This window comes from Strix uralensis, chromosome 10, assembly GCF_047716275.1.
Source record: "Strix uralensis isolate ZFMK-TIS-50842 chromosome 10, bStrUra1, whole genome shotgun sequence".
NCBI classification, from domain to species: Eukaryota; Metazoa; Chordata; class Aves; order Strigiformes; family Strigidae; genus Strix; species Strix uralensis.
The window spans coordinates 22,903,998-22,925,696 of NC_133981.1; the positions used below are offsets into that span (position 1 = coordinate 22,903,998).

At 37.8% G+C, this 21,699-nt stretch overlaps 2 protein-coding genes across 6 annotated transcripts in view; one reads left to right on the forward strand and one right to left on the reverse strand.

The window, feature by feature from the left end:
• Window positions 1–10,405: 10,405 nt before the first annotated feature.
• Window positions 10,406–16,926, reverse strand: GP9 (glycoprotein IX platelet). Of its 3 annotated transcripts, none has more exons than XR_012630316.1 (2): window positions 16,839–16,926; window positions 10,406–11,884 (listed from the first exon to the last, which is right to left on the reverse strand). XR_012630316.1 is itself a non-coding variant. In XM_074879768.1 (2 exons), the coding sequence occupies exon 2, from the start codon at window positions 14,946–14,948 to the stop codon at window positions 14,364–14,366; it is 585 nt and encodes a 194-aa protein (XP_074735869.1). In that variant the 5' UTR covers window positions 14,949–14,955; window positions 16,839–16,926; the 3' UTR covers window positions 13,579–14,363. The 3 variants fall into 3 exon arrangements, 2 of the variants coding, with proteins under 2 accessions (XP_074735869.1, XP_074735870.1); XM_074879768.1 differs by lacking the exon at window positions 10,406–11,884 and adding an exon at window positions 13,579–14,955; XM_074879769.1 differs by lacking the exon at window positions 10,406–11,884 and adding an exon at window positions 13,579–14,974.
• CFAP92 (cilia and flagella associated protein 92 (putative)) overlaps window positions 14,910–21,699 on the forward strand; it is a 121,786-nt gene continuing 114,996 nt past the window's right edge. For all 3 annotated transcript variants that reach the window (XR_012630315.1, XM_074879761.1, XM_074879762.1), the window contains exon 1: window positions 14,910–14,981. The gene's annotated coding sequence lies outside the window, so the exon portion shown is untranslated. The remainder of the gene's footprint in view (window positions 14,982–21,699) is intronic.

Consider the following 21,699-nt stretch of genomic DNA (forward strand, 5'->3'; position numbering starts at 1 on the left):
CGGCAAATCATAACAGGCCAGTCCCCTAGTTTCAGGTATCTGTGTGGTTCCTCGAGTTGTTTGTTGACCTGTGGTATCTTGCCACTGTAGACTGTGGATGCACCTTCAGGTATGTAGGGTGAGGGGAATGAATGAAATACCTTTAAACAGTGTGGGCGCTCCCTAGTATTCCTTTCTTGCATTTCAATGCTGCACATCAATTAAATAAAGGTTTTCTTAGTGCCTAAGTCTTCTTTTCAGAGCTGATGCATTTAATTTAGGAATCAGTTTTATATAGTGTAAGTTGTCCTCCTTATGTTCTTTGGTTTATTTGCATTTGTTAACCCAATCTCTTTGTTTCTCTTTTTGGCTTGGTAATGTTTTAGTGTTGATGTAGTAAATTGAAATAAAGATTGTAAACCACTCGATGATATCAGCCTAGATATCTTTATCTTAGTAAGGCCATATAAGATATTTGAAAATGTTTTTTGAATGTATATGTCCGTGATATATGTAGTCTCTGTGTGATTATAAATACTTCTACATATGTATATGCATGCATATATGCTTGAATATATATATATGAACATATTTTCTTCCTGAAAAACACTGTAAAGGTAAAAAATATTATAAATTTACCAAAAAGTAGCGTGTTGTTGATACTGTAAAAATTACCCATGATAAAAACAGAAGTTCCAGTGAGTTAAACCACAGCTCGTTCCTGCCTATATAGCCCTATAACTAATGCATCCCATCTCGCCGCAGTTTATTAAAGCAGTTTGCTTTATCATTTCTCTACAACTGTGTCTTTGGTTTTCAAGACATTTTATCTTCTTCTGCTTACAGTTTTTAAAAGGCTTATTTTTTTCTCAGTATGAGCTCACGTTTAGTGTCTTCATTTGAAACATACTGATCTCTGTTACCTTCTGAATTGTGTAAATAGGTTAAGTAGTGGCTGTGAAAGCTTTCTTTTTCAATATATTTTCTGACAGTATTTATGGTGTAATTGCTGCGGCTTCTTCTATGTGACATCTGAAATGTCCTCATGTGAGATTCAAAAAATGGAATGTCCCATTTTCTTCCTTTAGTACCATGAATCATTTCAGCTCTAAAGAGTTTGTGAAGAGGTTTTCCAAGTTCAGTCCTACATATCATAGCTTTCTTCCTGAGAACAGTTGCTTTGGCCTTGTGACTTGAGTAAATCTAGAATATATCCTGCAAACAATTTTTTGCTATATCTAGAAGATGGAACTGAAACACAGTCAGCAAAGCTTCAGTTCAAGTGCACATTGCAGTTTTCCCAAATATAGATGAGAGTTTTGATGTAACATGTTGGAAAAATACAACTCAAATTATCTTTCTAGTACCTTCTCTGTAGTTTCAATTACATGATGTCATGTAAGATAAACAACCTACAACAAACTTACTTCAAATGTCATAATAGTGTGTGATTTAACTTTTGCCTGTTCTATTACATCTTTATTAAAAGGTGGACTGGAAGATGTAACTTTTTGGTGTGCTTTTAGAGTTTGCTGATTGAGCAGTTGGCAGTTAATGAAATCCTGTCATAACAAGAATACCTAGCGTTTACAATGTTCTTCACAATTCCAGGTATAAGTTTTTTAAATTGCAGGTAGTACATCCTTTTTGACATAATTTTATTGCTTTATAGTGGAGGAGGTAAGGCAGCTGTCGCGGTGTCGTGATTCTGTCAGTAGTCCCTAAACTCTCCTGCAGTTTGTTGCCTTGTGAATTTTCAGTTTTGGATTTCCCTGGAACTTTTATCCTCCTCCAGCAAAATGGTGACACTTCTATGGCATAGTAATTTAGTTGCTGAATTAATAAAGCTGTATGAAGAAAACCGATTCTAAGCGTGGACTGTAAAAATGGTGTTAGGAACATACAGTATCATTGACTCAGTGTGTTTTCAGCCTAAATTAGAAATACTTTTTCCTATTCTGACTCGTAGCCCCATTTTTTGTTCGAGAGCAAGCTGGATTTATTACTGCTTTTGTCCCATTACCAGTAATAAAAAAGCTGGGGCTAAATTCAGCCTGCCAACTGTTGTCTTTTGAACTGCACAGGTGCAGTGGGGATTAGAACACATGAAATAACTTTGCCAGTATGGAATACAGTCCGGATCTTTGCCTTAGTTATGCTGCCTCTGGAGGATTTAGACAAATAAGGAGCAAGAAGATCATGCATACATAATATTATAGATTTTGCCAAATTCTGTATACAAAATTTTGACAAACCAAATCCCCACCTGGTGTTTGATGGCCTCTGATGCACGGAGATGTACTTCCTCTGACTGTTTCATGTGATATTTCTGTGTTGGGAAATAGATGTTTAAGTACTTTATTTGCCAAAATTAGACTATATTATAAAGAAATCCTCACTGAAATTAAGAGAATAAAAATATACGTATTAAGGTTATTATTAAGGTTAATAAATGTGTTCCTCAATTACATTCATCGTCATGATAGATACAGCTAATATGAAAATCTGGTCCTTCTGTCAGCCCTCTTTTGATGTTGCAGTTAGTGTCACTAGTAGCAGAAATCATTTCCAATGCAGATGTGGCAATTCAGTCTTTGTGGCTTTATTGCTGCCTTTGCAAGTTCAGATTCATATGGGTTCCAGTGTCAAACTTGGAAAGATTGATGTATACATGAATATAGCTACATCACACAGTTCAGTTAAAACACTGGCAAGATGTCAACTCTTGTGTAAAGTATGGAAAGAACATAAACCTTGCCTCTCTGCTGAATAAATTAAGTTTTTGTTTATTTTTGTATAGTAATTTGTTTTGTTTATTTTATACTTGAGCTTCAGATTACCTCTGCAGCAGTAGACTATCTCAAATTTGCAAACAAAAAAAAAAGTACATGTGGGATGTGCTTGGTCTTTTATTATGATATGAAGTGGAGTAGCCAATGCTCAGAAAAAGAGATTGGTTCCTGGATGTTTGCCTTTTTTTTTTTTTTTAAATAGATTTTATTGTAAATATATAAAACTGTTAAAATATTGAGATCTGCTTGGTCATGCTGAATAGTGCTGCAGAAAACCCCAGAACAAAACAAGTTTCTGTTTTAATATGGTAACCAGAACAAAATGAAGTACCTGTATCTGTCTTGTGAAGACATATTTGCAGTCTATGAATAAATAGTGGCAAACAAAAAAAAAAAAGAAAATAACCCCAAAGAAAGTGAAAACAAAACAATGTCACATCTGCACCACTCTCTGCTTCACAGGTTGTGAGCCTTTTTAAGCTAATAATTGAGGGCTGTATCCTTTACAGGAGATAAGGGAGGTGAAGCACTGCTACAGCTTCTAGGGAGGGGGCCCTTCCAGGGCCACAGCACGCTTACTGCTGCCATTGCCATGTCCATGTCCCAACTCTTAAAACCATAGTTAAGCACCTTAGATAATCATGGCATTTACTGACAAAGTATTGAAACCAGAATTTCCCAGACTAGCCTAAAATTCACTCACGTTATGCAAAAGACGTGGGCTTTTTCACCCACGGTAATAACAAATTAAACCAAGCATTTTGAACACAGGCAGGAAAATGGAGAGTTATCAGCTGTCTCTTTTCTCCAGGTATTAATGTTGGTTTGTCTGAGATCCTGCACTTGGATTCTCATCAATAGCTCTTTGCTTATTAAATAGAGCCTATCCCACTAGGTTGGTGGGACCTGTGGCTGTAAGGATTTGTTTGAGTTGATCAGGAATCAAGTTGGGGGCCTTAGAATTGGTGTGTCTTCACGTGGCTGCTGCAACAGTGCGCTCTCAGCCAGCTCTTCCATAAAACTTTAAATTCCTTGGCCGAATGTTGCTGTAAATGTGAAATTGTGATCTGTAGCATGAATGTATTGTTTTCCCTCACAAGGTTCTTGAAAGTGCATTGACCTGAAGCTAGCTAACTGCTTCCTTAAAAAATGTTAAGAATCTCTACGCCAAGAAGCTGCTGGAGAAAAATCATACTGCGTATTTTTATGCAAAATGGAACAACAGATCATAATTTCTAAATTTGAAAAATATCTGAAAACATTTTGCTTACTTTGTTGAAGATAGCTAACAGATTGCCACAGATTTTTTAAATTTTGTTTTCTTTTTCAGTCGATTTTGTTGAGGTTTTATTCTTCTTTTTTGAAGAAAGATTTGTCTCAGACTTCCAGGAACAGGAGAGGAATGGTAAGAAAAAAACCCCACAAAGTCCTGTTTGTTTTGATTTCATTATTTTGTTTTAGTTACTTAATTTACAAATTTTTTCTTCTTTATTTTATTGCAGTTTGATAGGATGAAGCTACAGTACTAAAGTGGTTCGTCAAATTTTAATTTACATTAAAGTTCATCACAACTTTGGGAGAACAGAAGAAAGAAAACCTATGTCAAGTTTTTATATAAAGATTGAGCCGTGTCTTGGGAGCTGTAGTAGCAGAAAACTTAAGGCAGGTCTAAAAATGATTAATCACAGTGAAGAAACTAAATGGAGATTGTATTGCCCACCGTCCAAAAGTATAGTAACTTTAGGTTTCTGTCAATAGAAAATGATTTACGTCTTGTGACATCTGACACTTTGCAACAGAAAACATGTGTTAAGACTCTAGAAAGAGCTAAACATAACTGTTAGCTTGTTTGGAAAATCACTCTACCACATCCCATTACTGAGGTCTTGCTATGAAAGGGTGGCAAACTTCAAGGAATTTTTCTCACTGGCAGTTTTCAGCAGCCACTAGGTGCCAATGTTGATCCAGTTTCAGAGCTGCCTGTCTGACAAAGCCGCTACTAAAGTTAAAGGAATGACTTCAGGGGCTCTGAGGTTCTGTTATGCACAATTTGTGTTCTTTTACGAACTGCAGTTGCCCTTTTCCTTCAGGTTGTAATTGCTGCTATTTTAGTTTTAGTCTTTCTGATAATTCACCTTTTGGTAAGTGTATCTGAAAATTAAGTTATCAGGTTTTGCAGTGGCCTTGCAAACTCAGGGAAGTCAAACATACACTTGCTTCTAAGGGCTCTGCTGTCTTGAAGGCAACCTTTTATGATGTGGCACTGCCACGTTGTTCCACTATGTTGTACCAGTACTGACAGGAATGGTTTGCAAAGGTAGATTTTATACAGACGTGTCAGGTTCCATAGTCCTTCTCCAAGGTCATAAGAGGCAATATATGAATCCTAACCACACACACACACACACAAATAATATCAGAGGCAAAAACCTTCTGACCCCTAAAGAGGAGACAAAAAAAATGATTCAAGGAGGAAAAGGCAGCCTGTAATCCATCCCTGCTGACACTTCCTTCCCTATAGATCAAGGGCATTTAAGAAAGGGCTTTGCATGATTTTTTTTTTCCCCGTGGACTAAAATGAATGCTCTGGATTTCCTTAGCCCTATTTCTTAATACTTTTCAGAGGGAAGAGGTCTTGATCTACTTTTCCCAGAGGCTGTACTTGTGTAAAACAGTGTCATTCAACTTTATAGGTTGTTAAAGGACTGGGTGCTTGATGGTCGAACAACAAAGTCATAAGGCAAATGAAATCGAAACAAACTTCTGCCAGGTACCTCAGATTTATTTTGCCTAAAATGAAGTTGCCGTGTCAGTCAGTAGCTGTGTGCCTGCTAAAGTGACATCAGTGCTGCTGCCTGTGGCCAATCGTTTGGATAAGCTGAGAATATCTTGCTGGGGAAGGCATTCTGAGAGGGTCTGCAGGGAGCAAACTGCCCCTGGGAAGGAGTTCAGTATAAATGGCAGCCATGTGGCCATTATGCAACTAAAGCAATTTGTTGTCACACACCCATTATTAAGTGTAATCTAAATTTAACTGGAGTCAATGTAATAGCAAAATATTTACATGGGTTCTAGCAACAGACTCTAAGCACTTCTGAAAATTGTTTTGTGTAGTGCTCTGAAGAGAAAAAGCATTAAGATAAACAGCATTACTGAGATAAACTTAACATTACTAAGCACTATCAAAGGAATCATTAAATAGGAATTGTTAATTTTTCAGTGTAGTCATTTCATCTGGTGGCAGGCGAAGGTAAAATCATGTAACTCAGGTATAAATCATAACATACAAGTGTGTGGACCTTAAGAGTCCAAGAAAAACAGCAGTTGTGTGAAGCCTCAAATTCTATTTTAATAATTCCCAAATCAGTGCATAAAACCATAAAACCAGTATGAGAATGTATATTGGCTAAGTAGTTTACCTTGAAGAATAAAGTGTGGTAGCTTAGACCAATTAAGAAGCTTGTCTCACTGCCACTCTACATATATTTTGTATGTTCAATTAGTATTTAGTTCTTACAGTATATGTTTACTAGTTCAACAATAAAAGAGATTCCCTATGCACATGAGGGAGTTCCTATTTGTTACTAGTCCTGTTAGGCTATGAATATTCTTGGTCTTGTGTTGTTTTTATTGGATGAGTTATTCTAGCAGCTATTAATGCCGTTCCACATCTGGTCAGTGCAAGCAGTAGCTGTGCAACTAAGGTGGAAAATGACTGTAATTATGTGACATACAACTTATGAAATAGGTGGGGTTTAACTTAACAGAAAAGAGTATTTCACTTTGTATTACTCATTTTCTGCATGCTTAAATACTTTGAATTGGGGCTAAGGCCTGGACACTAAATCTGAATCCTTTTATGCATAGCTGCTTGGCAAAACGGTAAATACCATACAAGGTTGTTAACTTTGCAATGTATTTTATTACTAAGAACAAAGCTGTACTTTGTCTTTAGTATGAATTCAGTGTGAACTAATTTTATGTAGGTTGCCCAACAAGCCTTAGGATAGGCAAGGTTTACAGTCAAAATCCTCTCAAGTCAGATATGAATGTGAGACCATGGAGATACGTTACTGCGAATTCAGAACTATTTCTTACACTGATTTATGTTTAAGGAAAGACCCTGAGAACAGTAGAATGCCATTAATCAGTCTCATGGAGCTACCCAGAGCTCCTGGGGAGGACTGGACTGATAAAGCACGTGAGTTACTCTAGGGTGAAAGAGAAAACTGTTTTCAGATTGCTTCCTCCTTGCTTTGTGGGGCAAAACCCAGCGTTGAGTACACTTAGATCTTGTTCATTTCCCCTTCATCTGCAGAATGTGGGATTTGAAAGACATGAGGAATGTATATTCTCAAAATACCAACATCCTTAGAACATGGCGGGGAAATGAAGCAAATTCAGTGAATCCACAGCATGTGGAATGTATTTTTTACTGTAAATATGTAATTTTACTATAAAGATGCATCACTTCTAGAATAACTTATATCACAGACATACACTTGCTCTTCTCTTTTGCAAGCAGAGGCAAGAGCAGTTCTCTTGCATGCCAAGGCAGAAAGACGTGAGCTGGCTCCGTTCTCAAAGCCATGTAGTTACACTATTGTGATGCTGAGCCCCAAATAATCAGCCCTTCCTGTCAGTGTCGCTTGTAGCCACGCTCCTGGCAGTTGTCCAGCCACCAGTCCTCTGGGTGCAGGGGAAAGGTGTGGATTTTTCATTAAAAAAAAAAAAAAGAGGAAAAAGAAGGCACATCACCTGTCCATGGAAATACCACTGTTTTCTCCACTTGCTGTCCTGCTTGGCTCCACCCTTCCCATTCAGGGTGCTCTGTCCTTTGTGCAGTTCCTCCCCAGGTTTCGCTGCTCTTGCTGGGGCTTCTGAGGAGCACCAGTGACCTGACCAGGCTACTGCTGCCCACGTGGAAATTGTGCCATTGTTTTCTTTCTCATATTCATTCAGAGTTTTTTTTCCTTGTTGCTTGCATTCTCATAAATTAGCAAAATGCTTTAATTCTTAAGTACTAGTCTACCTCTGGTGAAGAACACAGTCTTTTTAGCTAACTTCAGAAGACAGATCCAGAGTGGCTGCATTCAGATGAATGGCATTAGTGATGAAAAGCCAAACTGCCATGTCTCAATAACTGCATAATAATATTACAGTTTGACTCCACTAATGAACAGAGGCAGTTGTATTTGACAGAGCACTTATGCCTTTTAGCTCACTCTGAGCTAAAATGGTAATTTTTAGGGAATAAGCTTTTTCAAGTTTTATATAGCTCAAAGCTGATTGTTAGCACATTCATCATAATAATTACCTTGCATTAATAATATTGTGGCCCTTTAGCACAAAGGAGAATAGCACTGCGTGATGTGTGTGTAAGCCTCATGCAAAGGTTGTACACAACAATCCGCATGAAACCTATAAACACTTCAGAGGGAATTTATCCCCAACATAATTCTATCGGGCTTTCAGGATCACCCCAGCCAGAGTGATACCATCATCGGTAGGTCAGAGTGACTGTAAAGTATTAACTATTAATACAGTAAAACCAGAGGAGGTTTAAAAAGACCTAAAATGCTGGACTTGGACGCTGTAGTTCTCTCTTCAACAAAAAGGTGGATAACACACTTATTCACAGCCTAGCTGTGAAATGTTTGTCCCGTGATGGACTGGAAGGATTGTTTCTTCCTTTGCTCCAACTTGATGACCTGTTAGTGCCATAGGGCAGGAGGTTGGTTCTGAGTTTTGTGTGATAAATGTGATGAAGTGAAAGAATCACATTATTTTATATGAAACAGTAAACATTTATTGTTCATTTATTTATTCATAATGATATTAATCAGCAGTGGATGTAATTATAGCCAAGTCTTGAGTGAGGGATTAGAGGATTTTTAGTCTATTTCTACGTAAACTATTCTGTTACATGCCAAGACTTCTTTCTTACTTGTTTATTGAAGTGAACATGAGTCATGAAAATAAACGTGCAACTTTCAAGAAAGGAGTTGTGTCAATGGATAATCTGGTAGCCTGCAATTAAATTGATTTCTCAAAGACGCTTGTAAATAAATGAAAATGAAAAAAAGAAATAGATACATTTTTATTTTTGTTTAATTATGAAGTTATTGTCTCATCTAGCAATGATATCATTTGAAAAGTTGTTCTATTCCATTTCCAGAACCTGAAAAGCAATGTAAAATCCCATGTAATGTAATAACCAAACTTTATTCTAAAATTCATTAGTTTTCCACTGAGATGCTTTTTTTTTTTTTTTTTTTTTTGCCAGATTTTGAAACAGTAGGGAATTTACAATAAGGCTAAAATGCATACTGCTTTTCTTTTCTAGCTTTACCAAAAATAGCTGCAAATGGCTTAATGATATATGAAAACTGGTTTCTGCTTTTTGGAGTGGATGTAGGGGCAGGCACTGAAGGATAATAATCTACTCTGTCCAAGAGTACTTGTGACTCACTGTTCTGATGATGGTCTTTGTGATAACAAACAAACAGTAAGGGCAAAAAGGGACTATGAAAAGTTTCAACCATTAGCACTGGAGGGTGTAAAGGTTAGTTTCTTCAGAATTGGCAGTAAGGGGTAAAATTACCCAGGGAAGTGGTTTAAGTATACCTGTTAATACAACTAAATACTGAGTGTTACATGCCGTGGGATCAGACCATGTTACCAGCAATCCAGTACTCCAGGGTTACAAGAATCCAATATTCATGTTACTTCAACTGCACATATATACCCTGTATGTGCATAAGTTCTTTCACATTTCATTGGAACACCATGGGAGATGCTTATGCCTTTGTGAAGATACCCGAGCAGCCTGCTGTATATAGAGAACAGATTGAATTATTTTTTTTTTTTTAAACAAAACTGGTTATTTTCACCTCTCTGTTTCATGCAGACATCCTACATTGTGTGCCCTTTAATAAGGGTCCTGTATGTGTGTAGCCACCATTCGTTGCTCCCAAATTTCAGGCACTAGTCACATAAGTATATTGCACTTGCTTTAGTGGGAGTTATCCTGCTGGTCTAAAGATTTTTTTTTTTCCTAGCTGATTTATTGAATTAATCTAAAAGTTAAAAAAAAAGTCCAATTAGAAACTGACTGCCAGCAAGTGAAACACAAACGCATGACAAGGCTTGTCATGGGTGCAAAATGCCGTGACATCAAGTTTAGGGGAACTGGGAAAAGTCAAATATGGTAAGACCTTTTGAAATAAAATGTCTGCATGTTTCAGCTGTGAATGGGCATTACATGTTCCAAACCCAGGAGCAGTCTGCCACTGCCTCGAGTAGCGTTTGAAGTAGGTTGGGTGTGGGATGGAATGGTAAGGTCACAACAAAGTGCCTAGTTTCTAAGCCTCACTTTCTGTTTATTCACATAAGCATTGGTAGCTATTTTCTAAACAATGCTGTACATTTATTAGTGTCAAATGTGGGAAAAAATTAGAAAAAAGCAGCAAACTTCTCTGATACATGAACAATGGATCTGGAATAAACTGTAACTATAGATCCTAGACAGAAAGAAAGCATCAAGCTAAACAAAAGTTGTTCAGATTGAGCAATGCTTTTTGCTACAATGTTAAGAAACTTGAGCATTTCAAGGAAAAAAAGATGATTCACCTACCATTGTATTTAATAAACGAAGCCTGCAAATATTTTCCACATTAATTGAACTGCAGTTTACACAGAATTGCAGTTTACACAAATCTACTCTGTGTACTACAGTGAACTTTTAAAAAATCTTTCTTTGTTCCTGCTCAATAATTTGGAGTATGATTGCTTGTCTTGCTAAATATTAAACCAAAACTCATAACATTTTAGTTGCAATTAATCCCGGCAGTTATACCTATGTTACCAAAGAATGCGAAAACAGATGTATTCATTAGTTTGCAAGCCTGCAGGAATGATACAGTAACATTTTCTGGGATCTTTACAAACTCCTTTGGGAATGCTGGCTGCATGTTTCATTTAGATAGCTGACGTATTTTCCTGTCTTTGCACATTTTTAGCAACTGCAGCATTATTTATACAATTTGATGGAGTATGTGGCTTAAGCATGACATAGTGGCCTTGCCAGATAAACAGTTGAATGTAGCTCTTGAGCCTTCAGTTAGCAGTTCCAGCTTTCCCCTTTTCAGAGTTTTTTTTTTTTTTTTACATAAAAGCCAAATAGATCAGAAGTGATAAATACAATGCTGCTTTAGTGGAATGTGAAATACTGCCATGGAAGAGATTCCCTCTTCTTTCCTCTTATGAGGTCAGAGAACGTGTTCTCTCAAATACTTCCCCCCCCCTGTATTCTGTGCATCTTATTTAATGTGTTGGTTGGTATAAGCAGGAATGTTTGCTGATTGCTCATTTTTAAATGTTTGCACAATTAAAGCTGTACAGTAGAACAGTTTACTATTTTATGCATACGTACCTTTATAGGTACAAAAGAGAGTGATAAGCTTTTAGTGTTTATGATTGATCTGATTTGGGGGAAACAAGAAATATCATTTAGGAGACTCTCCATGAGAGATTGCAGAGTGCATTTCTTCTGTAGTATTCTGCATTAATACAAAATGGTGGTTGCCTTTTAAAACATCGAGAAGCTCAGTGCAGAGGAAATATTCTCAAATTATCTAAGTGTGTACACCACTATGTTCCTACGTGAATTTTTTTTAAATTCTCTCCTGCAGAGGTTATTTATGTATAATAACGTTTAATAAAGCTAGAGAAATTCTGAATGTTTGTGCTCACCTGATCAAAATGTACACAGAAATCTGAAGACACAGCTTTACTCTGGTCTGCGCGGGAGGGTGATACAGCCCAACCAAGCCATGCTGTTCCTAGGCGGGATGGTTCACCCTGCAGCAGGGCTGCAACACTTTGCAAAAAGCAAATTCTTTGCTGCACTTTGCGTACTCACGGTGAAGAGTGCAACAGGCAATTGGAGAAGGTAGAGTGGAATATTACTGCTGCTGCTGAGCGTGGGAGGGTGGCTCAGCCAGCGCAGACTGAGCTCCTCCAGGGCGTTGCCAGTGCTCACTAAGGGTGTCCGTCCCTGGGACGCACTGCTGTTGTGGTCTCTCTTTTCATGGCCTGTCCCACCATAAATTCTGCAGGTGACCAAAGCAATAAGAGTAGCTGTAGTGCTTTAGGTGTCTCATACAACTCTGTTAAAATTGTTGTCATTTCAGGTAGTGCCTACCAATTTGAAAAAATGCCCAGTGTTGGTTAAGCTATAGGATTCACCATGACATTTGACGAGCCGTTTCAGCGTTTAATTATTTTCACAGTTAGGTTTTGAGCCCTGTTTCTAGTCTGATGTTCTAATTTCTACTCCCAGCCCTTTGTTAACAAATTCCTCTTCATGTAGATTCATACAAGCTGTGAACTTGTCATTCCTTAAATTCCTTAAATTAAACCGATTAAGATATATTTTCCTTTATTTGCATTACTGTTGTTTTTCTGATTCTTCTGCAGCTGATTCTTCTTGATTTGTAGACATTGATACTGAATTATTGTAGTTTATCTAAACATGGAAGTAAATAAATCTTTCTATCCCTAAATGATATACCCTATTTTAACAAGAAAAGATCACATTAGCCCTTTGCTGCAATGTCATACATGGGAGATCATGATTACCAGATTTGCCTTATCTAAATTGAGTCCTCAACCCATATTTTGTTTCTAGATGTACGATCTTGCTTTCGATTGCTTGGCACTCCAAGTAACCCACTGTTCTTTGCATGTATGACTTCCTGCTTCTTGTTCCCCACTGTGTATCACTTGCAGATTCTAACATTGCAATGGGCATGTTGCCTCCCAGATCATTAATTATTTTACAGGGAAAACATCTGATTATTCCTTTCCTTTTCTCTATCTAAAACCCCGTGCTATACTTTATTACTAGACTGTGTAACCCTCTACCCATGGTGCATATCCTTTCCCCAAATCCACCTGCACTTCATTTTCTTTCAGCAGTTCCATGGTACTCAGTGTCCATTCCTTGTGCCACAGAGAGGGGCAAGTGACTTGGCATCAATTTAGGTTGAGAAGTGGTGGTGTCTCAGATTGGTCTTTCCCTGCCAGTGCAGGAGAGAGAGGATCAACAGTGAAGATGTGTTGCAGACAGTAATGTGTCTCTTCTAAAGCCACCTGAGAATGATGCCAACAGTCAGCATTGAGTTTGGCTCCATATTGCTGAAGTGCTTTGGCAGGGGCACGAGGGACCTGGAAATATCCCTGTGAGCATTTGCTGGCTTTGATTTGGATGATTGTGGCTAGGAATGAATCTCATCTTATAGAAGTGACAGCATATGTAATTGCAAAACTGCCCAGCAGAAGAAAGCTAACCACCAGCTTTGCTAGGGATATAATGTGCTTCAACAAGGAGCCCCACTAATGTGACAAGGTGCGAGGTAAAGAGCCAAGAAGTCTTTAGCATCTTCAGCAGCTAACCTCTAATACTTATCTCAGGTTTGGGGCTAGGAGGAGCGTTCACAAAACATGTCTTAAATTGAACTGCCCAACAGTAGTATTAATTTTAGAAGACCTTCAGAGACTCCCATCTAACTTGTCTAGCTTCACCAGACCAGACGGGGTCACAGCATGAACTACTGTTCTTGGAGTCTTGTGAATAACCAGGTTAGGGAGAAAACAATATGCTTGAGTCACCACAACAATTTTTCTCTGAGAATGGGGGGCACGAGAAGAGAAGGGAAGAGAATTCATTCTCTTCAAAGCTGTTGCATAAAAACCAGTGTATCAAATGTCAGTAGTAAAACTGAAAGACAAGCTCTGGAAATTTCTTAGGATTTTAATCAGAAATGTGTAGAATTGTGAAAGAGGTCAAACTTGGGTGAGTATGAATGATCAATAAGCATCGATTATTTCAATTTCACGTAGAATGCTTCTTTACTGTTCACTTTTTAGGAAATTCAACAATATTTAAAATTATTTTTACTGATTATATTCTCATTACCAGTCCATCTTTAAATGTATTCAATAAGGCATGCACTCAGTGGCTGGCCCATATCATCATAGTGGTTTTGCTGGCAGGAAACTCCTGAAACTGAGGAAGAGCTGGTTGAATTTGTTTGCACACAAGAATGGTCCTACCAAGCCCATTGGGACACTGTGAGGGGGTAACGGGTTGCAAACCCACAGAGCTTTTGAGTGAGAAAAAAATTGCTAAAATAGTACAACTGGTGTTCATCTCCATATATTAAAAAGTGTAAGATTTGGGGACATACATCTTCTTGCTATAAGAGCTGAGAATTCAGTGGAAAAATGCTGTTAAATGGTTTTTAAAAATTTAGAAACTGTTTTTCATAGGAGTAGACGGCAGCAGAATTAAACTTGCCTGTCAATACACCACCAAGCTTTATTTTTGAAAGGATTAAATCAAACTTGCCTATCTGAGGACCCAGACTTTGAGCCCTGGGATCTGTTTGTAGCATGTTCACCATTAAAATGAGTGTTTGCAGTGCATGTGCTTTTTTGTGGTAGGATAGTTCGATGTTTCTGTTCAAGCTAGTGGTAGCGAACAGTTCATTTTATCTTGTGGGTTTTGGAGGTACGTCTCCCCAGCAGTCAGCCCCTAGAGTTATGTTGGTTTAGCTTTATCTGGCAGACCAGCTTTTTTGAGAATTTCAGAGCCCATGCTACTAAAAGAAGTGTAATTATTGCTCCAGCAATTAAAATGAGGTCTCTCCAAAAGAACTCAAGACACTTGATTGGGAGAAGCCTCTTACAAACCCCCAGCTCATTCCCAGTCAGCTGCCCCAAGGGCTTCATCCTCATGGGAGCTGGGGTTGCGCATCTGATGTTTGCAAGCGAGGGTGCAGAGACGTCTTCTAACCAGAGTTTTAGATACAGAATATGACAGTCACAGGTCCAAGGATTGTCAAATATTTTCACTTCCTCCAGGCTGCGCAAGCTGTCCAGGGCACCGGGAGGAACCGAGGTCAGGCTGTTGTTCTGTAGATAAAGCCTCTTGGTGTTCACGGGCAAGGCAGGCACTTCCGTCAGCTTCCTGGAGCTGCAGTCTATATGCAAACCCTTCATTTCTCCCAGTGATTTACAACTGCAGGAGGGAGGACAGACTTCGGTTTGGGTCATGCGGAACAGCAATGATATGGCAAATCCCGCAACAGCGATGAATTCTGTCTTGTTCATGCTCCAACTACCCAGAGAATAATAATCTGATAAGTATGGTTCATTAGCATGTTTCTAAATGCAGAACTACAACACAGCTATTTCTTTCTCATGATTACTTGTGACATTTTTTTGGAAGAAAAGCTTTAGCTTTCTGTATTTCCCACAGAGCCGTTCTTCCTGACATTAAGTAGCATAAATGCAACTGGGAGAGAGCACAGTGCTTCCATTTTGTCTCTAGTTCATTGCTTTTCCTTCATAATTGTATGAAATATATTATTGTTCAAAGTTCTGGAACAGAATATCACCAGGAGACTATGGTAAAAACGAGGTTAGTTTTAAGCAAAGATTTTCATTACGTTTCTATACTTTCATAGATCTGGTGTTAAAATTGTGTGTTGAAGTCAGTTTCAAAATTGAGTTTAAGAGATTGAATAATTGTACATGTCTAAACATCTTCTTTCTGAGAGTATGAAGATTCTAACCAGGAAGGATGTCTTTTTTTGCTGCAAAAAGTTCTTTTTTGCTGCCTTGTAGCTTCATGCATCTCTGAGAACATACAGTTTAAGATTTAGATGAATAGAGAATTGGAAATTTTGCATATGTGGTACTGCTTGTCTTTTAGGGATTAAATAACCATGCTTTGGGCCAGCAGGTAATTATCCCTTTTGCTATGTAATTCCCACTTCTGTAGTGTGTATCCCACTAGGCTTCCAGCTTAGTCCCTTCTATTTGGCAGTTTAAAACTTCTAATGCTATTCCCTTCCTGTATTTCCTACTATTTCTCTGCATTTAAAAATACCTAGATAGCCTTGGGACTGGATTGGAATTTGAAATACAAACTCCCTTGTACAGGTTGGGGAATTTCCAGTCCTGAAACCATCTTTCTTTATGATTTTAAGACATCCCATCATAATTAAAACGTATTTTCTTATTTTTTTTTTCCAATTCATTTGCAATAAATAAGTAATGAAGCAAGTATATCTGACTGTGTATTGCCTTGGATACCATGTGGAGAATGGCAGATACTGTGAAAAGTGCTGGTGGGTTTTTATCAGTATACACTTAAAGAAAATTCCATCAACTGAAGAAGGTGAAAACAGTTTATAACTGTTTGCAGGCAAGAATTAGAAGCACATTAGAATTATACAAGAGTATGATTTTAAAATTGGACTGGACAAAGCCTGAGAAATAGAAAGCAGGTAGAACAGACTTATTAGCAACAAATAGAGAGTAAAAGAGGTTTTTACATATTAAGGTGATAAGGAGCTTAAATTACACTAATGTAGAATGGAATTTGGAAATAAAAATCTTCAAAGTGTAGAGATATTTTAGAACTCAAAAAAAAAATTTAAAAGTTTTTCTCTTAAAAACTTAAAATAAGCTGGGACTGTTTTTTTCTCTAGAAAGTTTGATTTAATAAAGACTAAAATTGTAGGAAAAATTGTTTTTCTTCTAAATTAATTTACTTCAATTTACTTACAAGGATAATGTAATTATCTTTTCAAAATATAGTAGGACAGCTTTAGATTTCTCATCTAAATACCATATTCCTATATTTTAAATTGGATTAATGCTACATAAAACTTCATCACAGAGAAGCTGAAATACTAATCTTAACAATCTCCTACGCCTTTCTTAGCAAGTAGTTAGTCTGAATATCCTTGGTCTGAATCTAGATACTCATCTGTTATTTTTCAAGAAATCTACTAGAGCTGCTTTTTTCAAAGTAGACATCTTAAAAGGACAGACTATGTCATGTCACTAAAAAAAAATGTTAAGCATTGTCTATAGAAAAGATGATCTCTTCTGATTTAATATATAAACAGCAAGAAATTCCAAATCAAATAGAAATAAGAACTGTGGCAATGCAGAAGGGAAAAGTTGGTGAGATGCCTGACTGATGCTTACCGTTATTTATTTCCTCTTGAGTCCTTCTCCTCTGCTTGGTGAAGTGTTGGAGTACATATAGCAACTGGAGCTGACTTTCTGAAGACTCAGTAAGGAAATGTGTTAAAGAAGATGAGCTTTTTCCTATGCATGATAGGAAACTGTTCCCATTGGAAGATGCTATATATGTTTGACATGTGTCATGGCATATAGCGCTTGGGGTATTTTTGTATTTTCTGCAGACGAGGAAATGCTTTTGAATTATTTTTTTATTGCTAATATATTTTTCCCATTAAACCTGACAATGGCTGGAAAACCTAAAATGACTCATGTGAAATCTAGTGGGTTTTTTCCTCAGCCTTAATAATCTACAGGTATAAAAGTTAGCTTCAGCTTCAGCTGCTGACACAAGCAAGCCCAAGCAAAGGGAGCTGAAGTTAGCCTGTGAAACAGAGTTCTTCTGTTTTAGTCAAAGCCAGATGTGTTTGATATCTGCCTTTCCACTGATTAAATAAAATTTGTAAAAACACACCATATCATTGAAATAATTTTAGTCAGATGAGATCAACTTATAGTAGTCAGATGAGATTGTTAAGAGACACAGAAATATTAATGCCATTATGTTGAAATAGTGATGAAAAGGCAGACAAAATACCGTATTTAATTCTGGCCACCCATGTTCAAAAAAGACTAAGCCAACAAGTGAAAGGAAGGTTTCTGTGATGATCAGGGATTTGGAGAACCTATCTTAGGCGAAGAGGCTGAGCGTGCCCTGTACCCTGCGGTGGGGAGCAGTGCAGAAATACCCGGCCCAGAATGACTCAGGCAGGGAGGTGACCCTGACACAACCTTGCGTGTGAAGAAGGGCATGTGTGTATGGATCAGTGGACCAATTCCTATTTTAGTTCATGTGATATTTTGTGGAATATAACTCTTTTGTAATGTCCTAGTTTGGAGTTTAGAAGTGAATTCCAGAACAGTCAGGGAAGGTGCACTGGGAAAGGCTCACTGTCACAGTTCACCAAGCTCCCTGGGGGCCTTGGGCACACAGGCAGCCTTTCTTCCCAGTCATGAGAGCTCTGTGTAGCTCAAAAGAGGACTATGATCCTGCAAATTTCTTCACACTGATGTTGCTGAAGAATATCAACTGCTGAATAACAGCAATGTGCCATCTTAGAACATAACATGCTCTGTGTATATTTGGCTGGAAAACCAGTAATTCAGGATAATATGAGTTTATAATACACATGTATCTCTTCATCTAAAGAAAGAATGGCATGTTTGTGTAAAAGAAAAACAAAAATTGGATTTTGTTTTCACTTTTTTTTTTTTTTTTTTTGGTACATGAAATTTTGGAATAGAATTGAAATAAGTTTTCCTTTGCTTTAGCTACCAAACATGAACGCTCTAGAATTAAGATAGCAGTTGACATTTGGAAACCCAGTGTGTTGTGGATATGATGTTTAATTCAGGCCAGTTTTTGTTTTGTGTGTTGTTTTGGGGACAGGCTTTGAGCTGTGTTCTGCATTTGGAAATGAAACCCACGTGAGTTTCAGATGATGCAGATGTGCAGTAGAGCCCTGCTTCTGAGCTGTTGTTTCTTTAGAACATGCTGTTCTTGGGGAAGGGAAATTTTTGACATTTAAAATTATTCTGATAGCAATTCTTATTGTTTAATTCTTACTTATATTTAAAGTACTTTTCTTCATTAAGTCTAATCAGTTACCAGTAGCCTGAAGTTTGTTAGGAACTTCCTTAAGAAAATGACTTAATGTGTATCTCTGCTCTTTAGTATTTTAAAAGATAATTTAGACAGTGCTGGAGGGAGAAGACAAAAATACTTCAAATCCCATTTGTATTTTGATCTTTTCTATAAAATGAGGAAAATGATTCCTCCTTTGTTGAAATGAATAGTTCATCTGCCTGTCATATGTTCAACAGCTGGACCTGTGAGTGGACTGCTAATAATGGGAAGATGCTTCTGTCTTAGGGATTGTTTCCTTTTTTTTGGAAAGTACATCACTAGACGATAGATTTCATAAATGTCTGTCTTCCCTCATGCCTGTTTTCTGTATCCCACAATCTATGCCATATGTCTTAAGGAATGATGCCACACAGAATAAAAATTTTCCTGTTGAAAATTGTTGAAATCCCGTTGAAAATTCCTGGTGAAATCAAATGCTGCATCTTTTTGCATTGAAACAGATGCAAAATATTTGGAATCCTCTGGAATCCATACTCAAATTCTGTGCTAGGGGTAGTCCTTGCAGAGGTAGTCCCGTGTTCCTCCGGCTGCTGTGTCAGATGGGGCTGGAGAAGTAGCTGCTCATGCCGAGTCCCTGAACCTGCTCCTCGTGCTGAGGACTGTGGGCTGGTTTCCTCAGCTCTGTGTGGAGGTGGATGTACGTAGGGAGTATCTGACAGAACCAAAGCTTAAAATACAAGGCATTTGCATTTATGATTTTAGGGCTATAGCTTTTTGTAGGCCAAATGAGGATTCTTCATTTAAGAGGATTTATTAAGAGCCAATTTGAAATAAAAAAAGTTATAATCTGCTATAATCTTGTTATAGTCTGAAAATATATTTTCCACAGAGTGAATCCGCTTGAACTTTTTGTAAATGAGAGAGGCTCTGTCTCCTCTCACTGAAGAGGTATTTCTGAACGCTCTTGTTTCCCAAACAAAACCTCTCGCTGCCTTACTCCCTGAAAACACACTTCTCTGGATTAGTTCTTTTGAGGCCTTGACTTCTGCAGTCATTTACGTGGGTGCTGTGTCTGATTGCTTATATAGGGAGGAAAAAAGAGTTGAAGGGAGATTACTACTTTCCTTTCAGTTAAGAATAAAAGCTGCAAGTTAAAGATAAATGTGCAGTCAAATACATGACCTGCTAGGAGGAAATTCAGGCAGAATGTGCCATTATTTTTTATAGATGGTTTTAAGGAGTTATAGTCATTTATTGCTGTCAGTGACCTGTTCTTGACCTAGAAAGACAGAAGTCTTTCTCAAGCACTGTTCCCATTTCCAATGCTGAAAAAACTTGCCACATCACATTGTCAATAGACAGCAAAAGTGCTTCTCATTTGAGTTCTATCACCTTAATTAAGTCTGTTCTTTCATATTTTCAAATAGGTTGGTGAGAACAGACTAACCAAAGTTATTTCTTTATAATTGGATGTGAGTCACTGGTGATTAATGAATTATACAAATAAGCGAATAAGCAAAAAAAAAAAGAAAAAAAAAAGATTGATCATGGAATTCATTCACACATCAAAGAATATTGCTTTCAGAAATGAATTAAAGAAAATCTGTGGTTTCTCTCACATCAGGAGTTATTGTCACCCTAGGGCCAAAGTATTCCTATTATCCACTGTGCCCTAGAGAACTAACCTGCTAAATCCTTTTTAGTATTTATACATAGGAGGACTCTGAATTTCATCCTGTCCATATTCTGCTTATTCTTTTGTTTCCTGCTGCACATTTATTGTGGTTTTACCTCATTTAATTCTGCCTCTGTCAAATCAAATATTCCATTTCCTCAGAAGGTTATTACACAGGCAGATAAACTCTTGTCATTTAGGAAGTTCTTCTCCTAAATTGTACTCCGCCCATTTTATCAAATAATTCTTTTTCCTCCCACCCATTCTTGCTGTTTTCTTGCTCTCCATCCTTGCTGTTTTCGTTTTTCAAAACTGCGTAGGCGCTGTGCAATCATCAGCTATTGCTTTTCTTTCCACCAGGTGTCACTCAAGTTATTTTGTTGTTAAACGTTGAGCCTATGCTGCCTGAACCAACCTTCAGATATAATTTATCAATTCAAAATAATTGTCTGGAAGACTGAAATATTATTTTAGGATATTACCTTTTCCGTAGCCTCCAAGATAAAAATGTAACAGGTGTGCAAAACTCATGTATCTGTCTAAATCTGTCTAAATCAGATTGCTAATCACATGTTTGTGTTCTATGGAACTCTTAGTGTCTTGAGCCTGTTAATGAAAATAAATATTCATAGACAATTTGGATTCAAACTGTCCTCAGGAAAATATTATTACCATTTATGCTGAGTTGTAACAATGATAGAGTGCACATGGTGAAGGTTCTAGGGAGAGAATCTCCAAAAGCATCATGAAAAGGCCTCCAGCCAGGCAATATTCCCAGCACGAGACAGTGCCCGGGCAGGTCCCTGCCCTCCTGGCTCAGTCACTCAGCTTGGACGTGCCACGGGGAGCCCGGCCGTCCCCGGCCAGCAGCGCAGTGTCCTGTCGTGTGCTTCGTGAGCTGAACGCCAGGTTGGCACCTTGATGGGAAGTGCTGGGCTTGGTAAAATGCAGTCACCTATGGCCCTCTCTGCCTTGCTTGCTTTAATGAATTAAATATTTTGCTCTAATGAAAAGTAATTCATTTTCTAGCTCTTCATACACAGACACTGTTATTCAGAATACAGCACTGTGTTTCAATCAAACAATTACAACACAATGCTGCGTTTATGTCAATGTTTATTTAGGATCAGGATTGAGCTTTCAGAGCAATTCTCGTGATCTTCTCAATTTTCCATGCATGCCTTTTAGATGTAACTAAACTGCAATACTCACTCTGGAAATACATTTGGTTTGTTCCAGGTGCTAATGGAGGTTCAATACTTGGGACTGGACTAAATACAGTTCAAAATAGCACCTCCTCTCCTAGTATATGTGGTTGGAAGTGATGTCCTCAGCTCCAGATTGTTTCACTGCCTTGATCCAGCTCTTTGGACCACCCTGTTGATACGGACATTGCCAGTGTGACGGCCAAAGAGCTGTCCATAAATGAACCTTGTTTGAACACCCTGGTGACTATGCAACATAAGATATTGAAGCATCTTTACCAGGTTACTGCATAATAG

Bases quoted from the DNA above. Each gene is read 5' to 3' on its own strand.
- GP9 (XM_074879768.1), bottom strand. From the start codon at position 14,948: ATGAACAAGACAGAATTCATCGCTGTTGCGGGATTTGCCATATCATTG.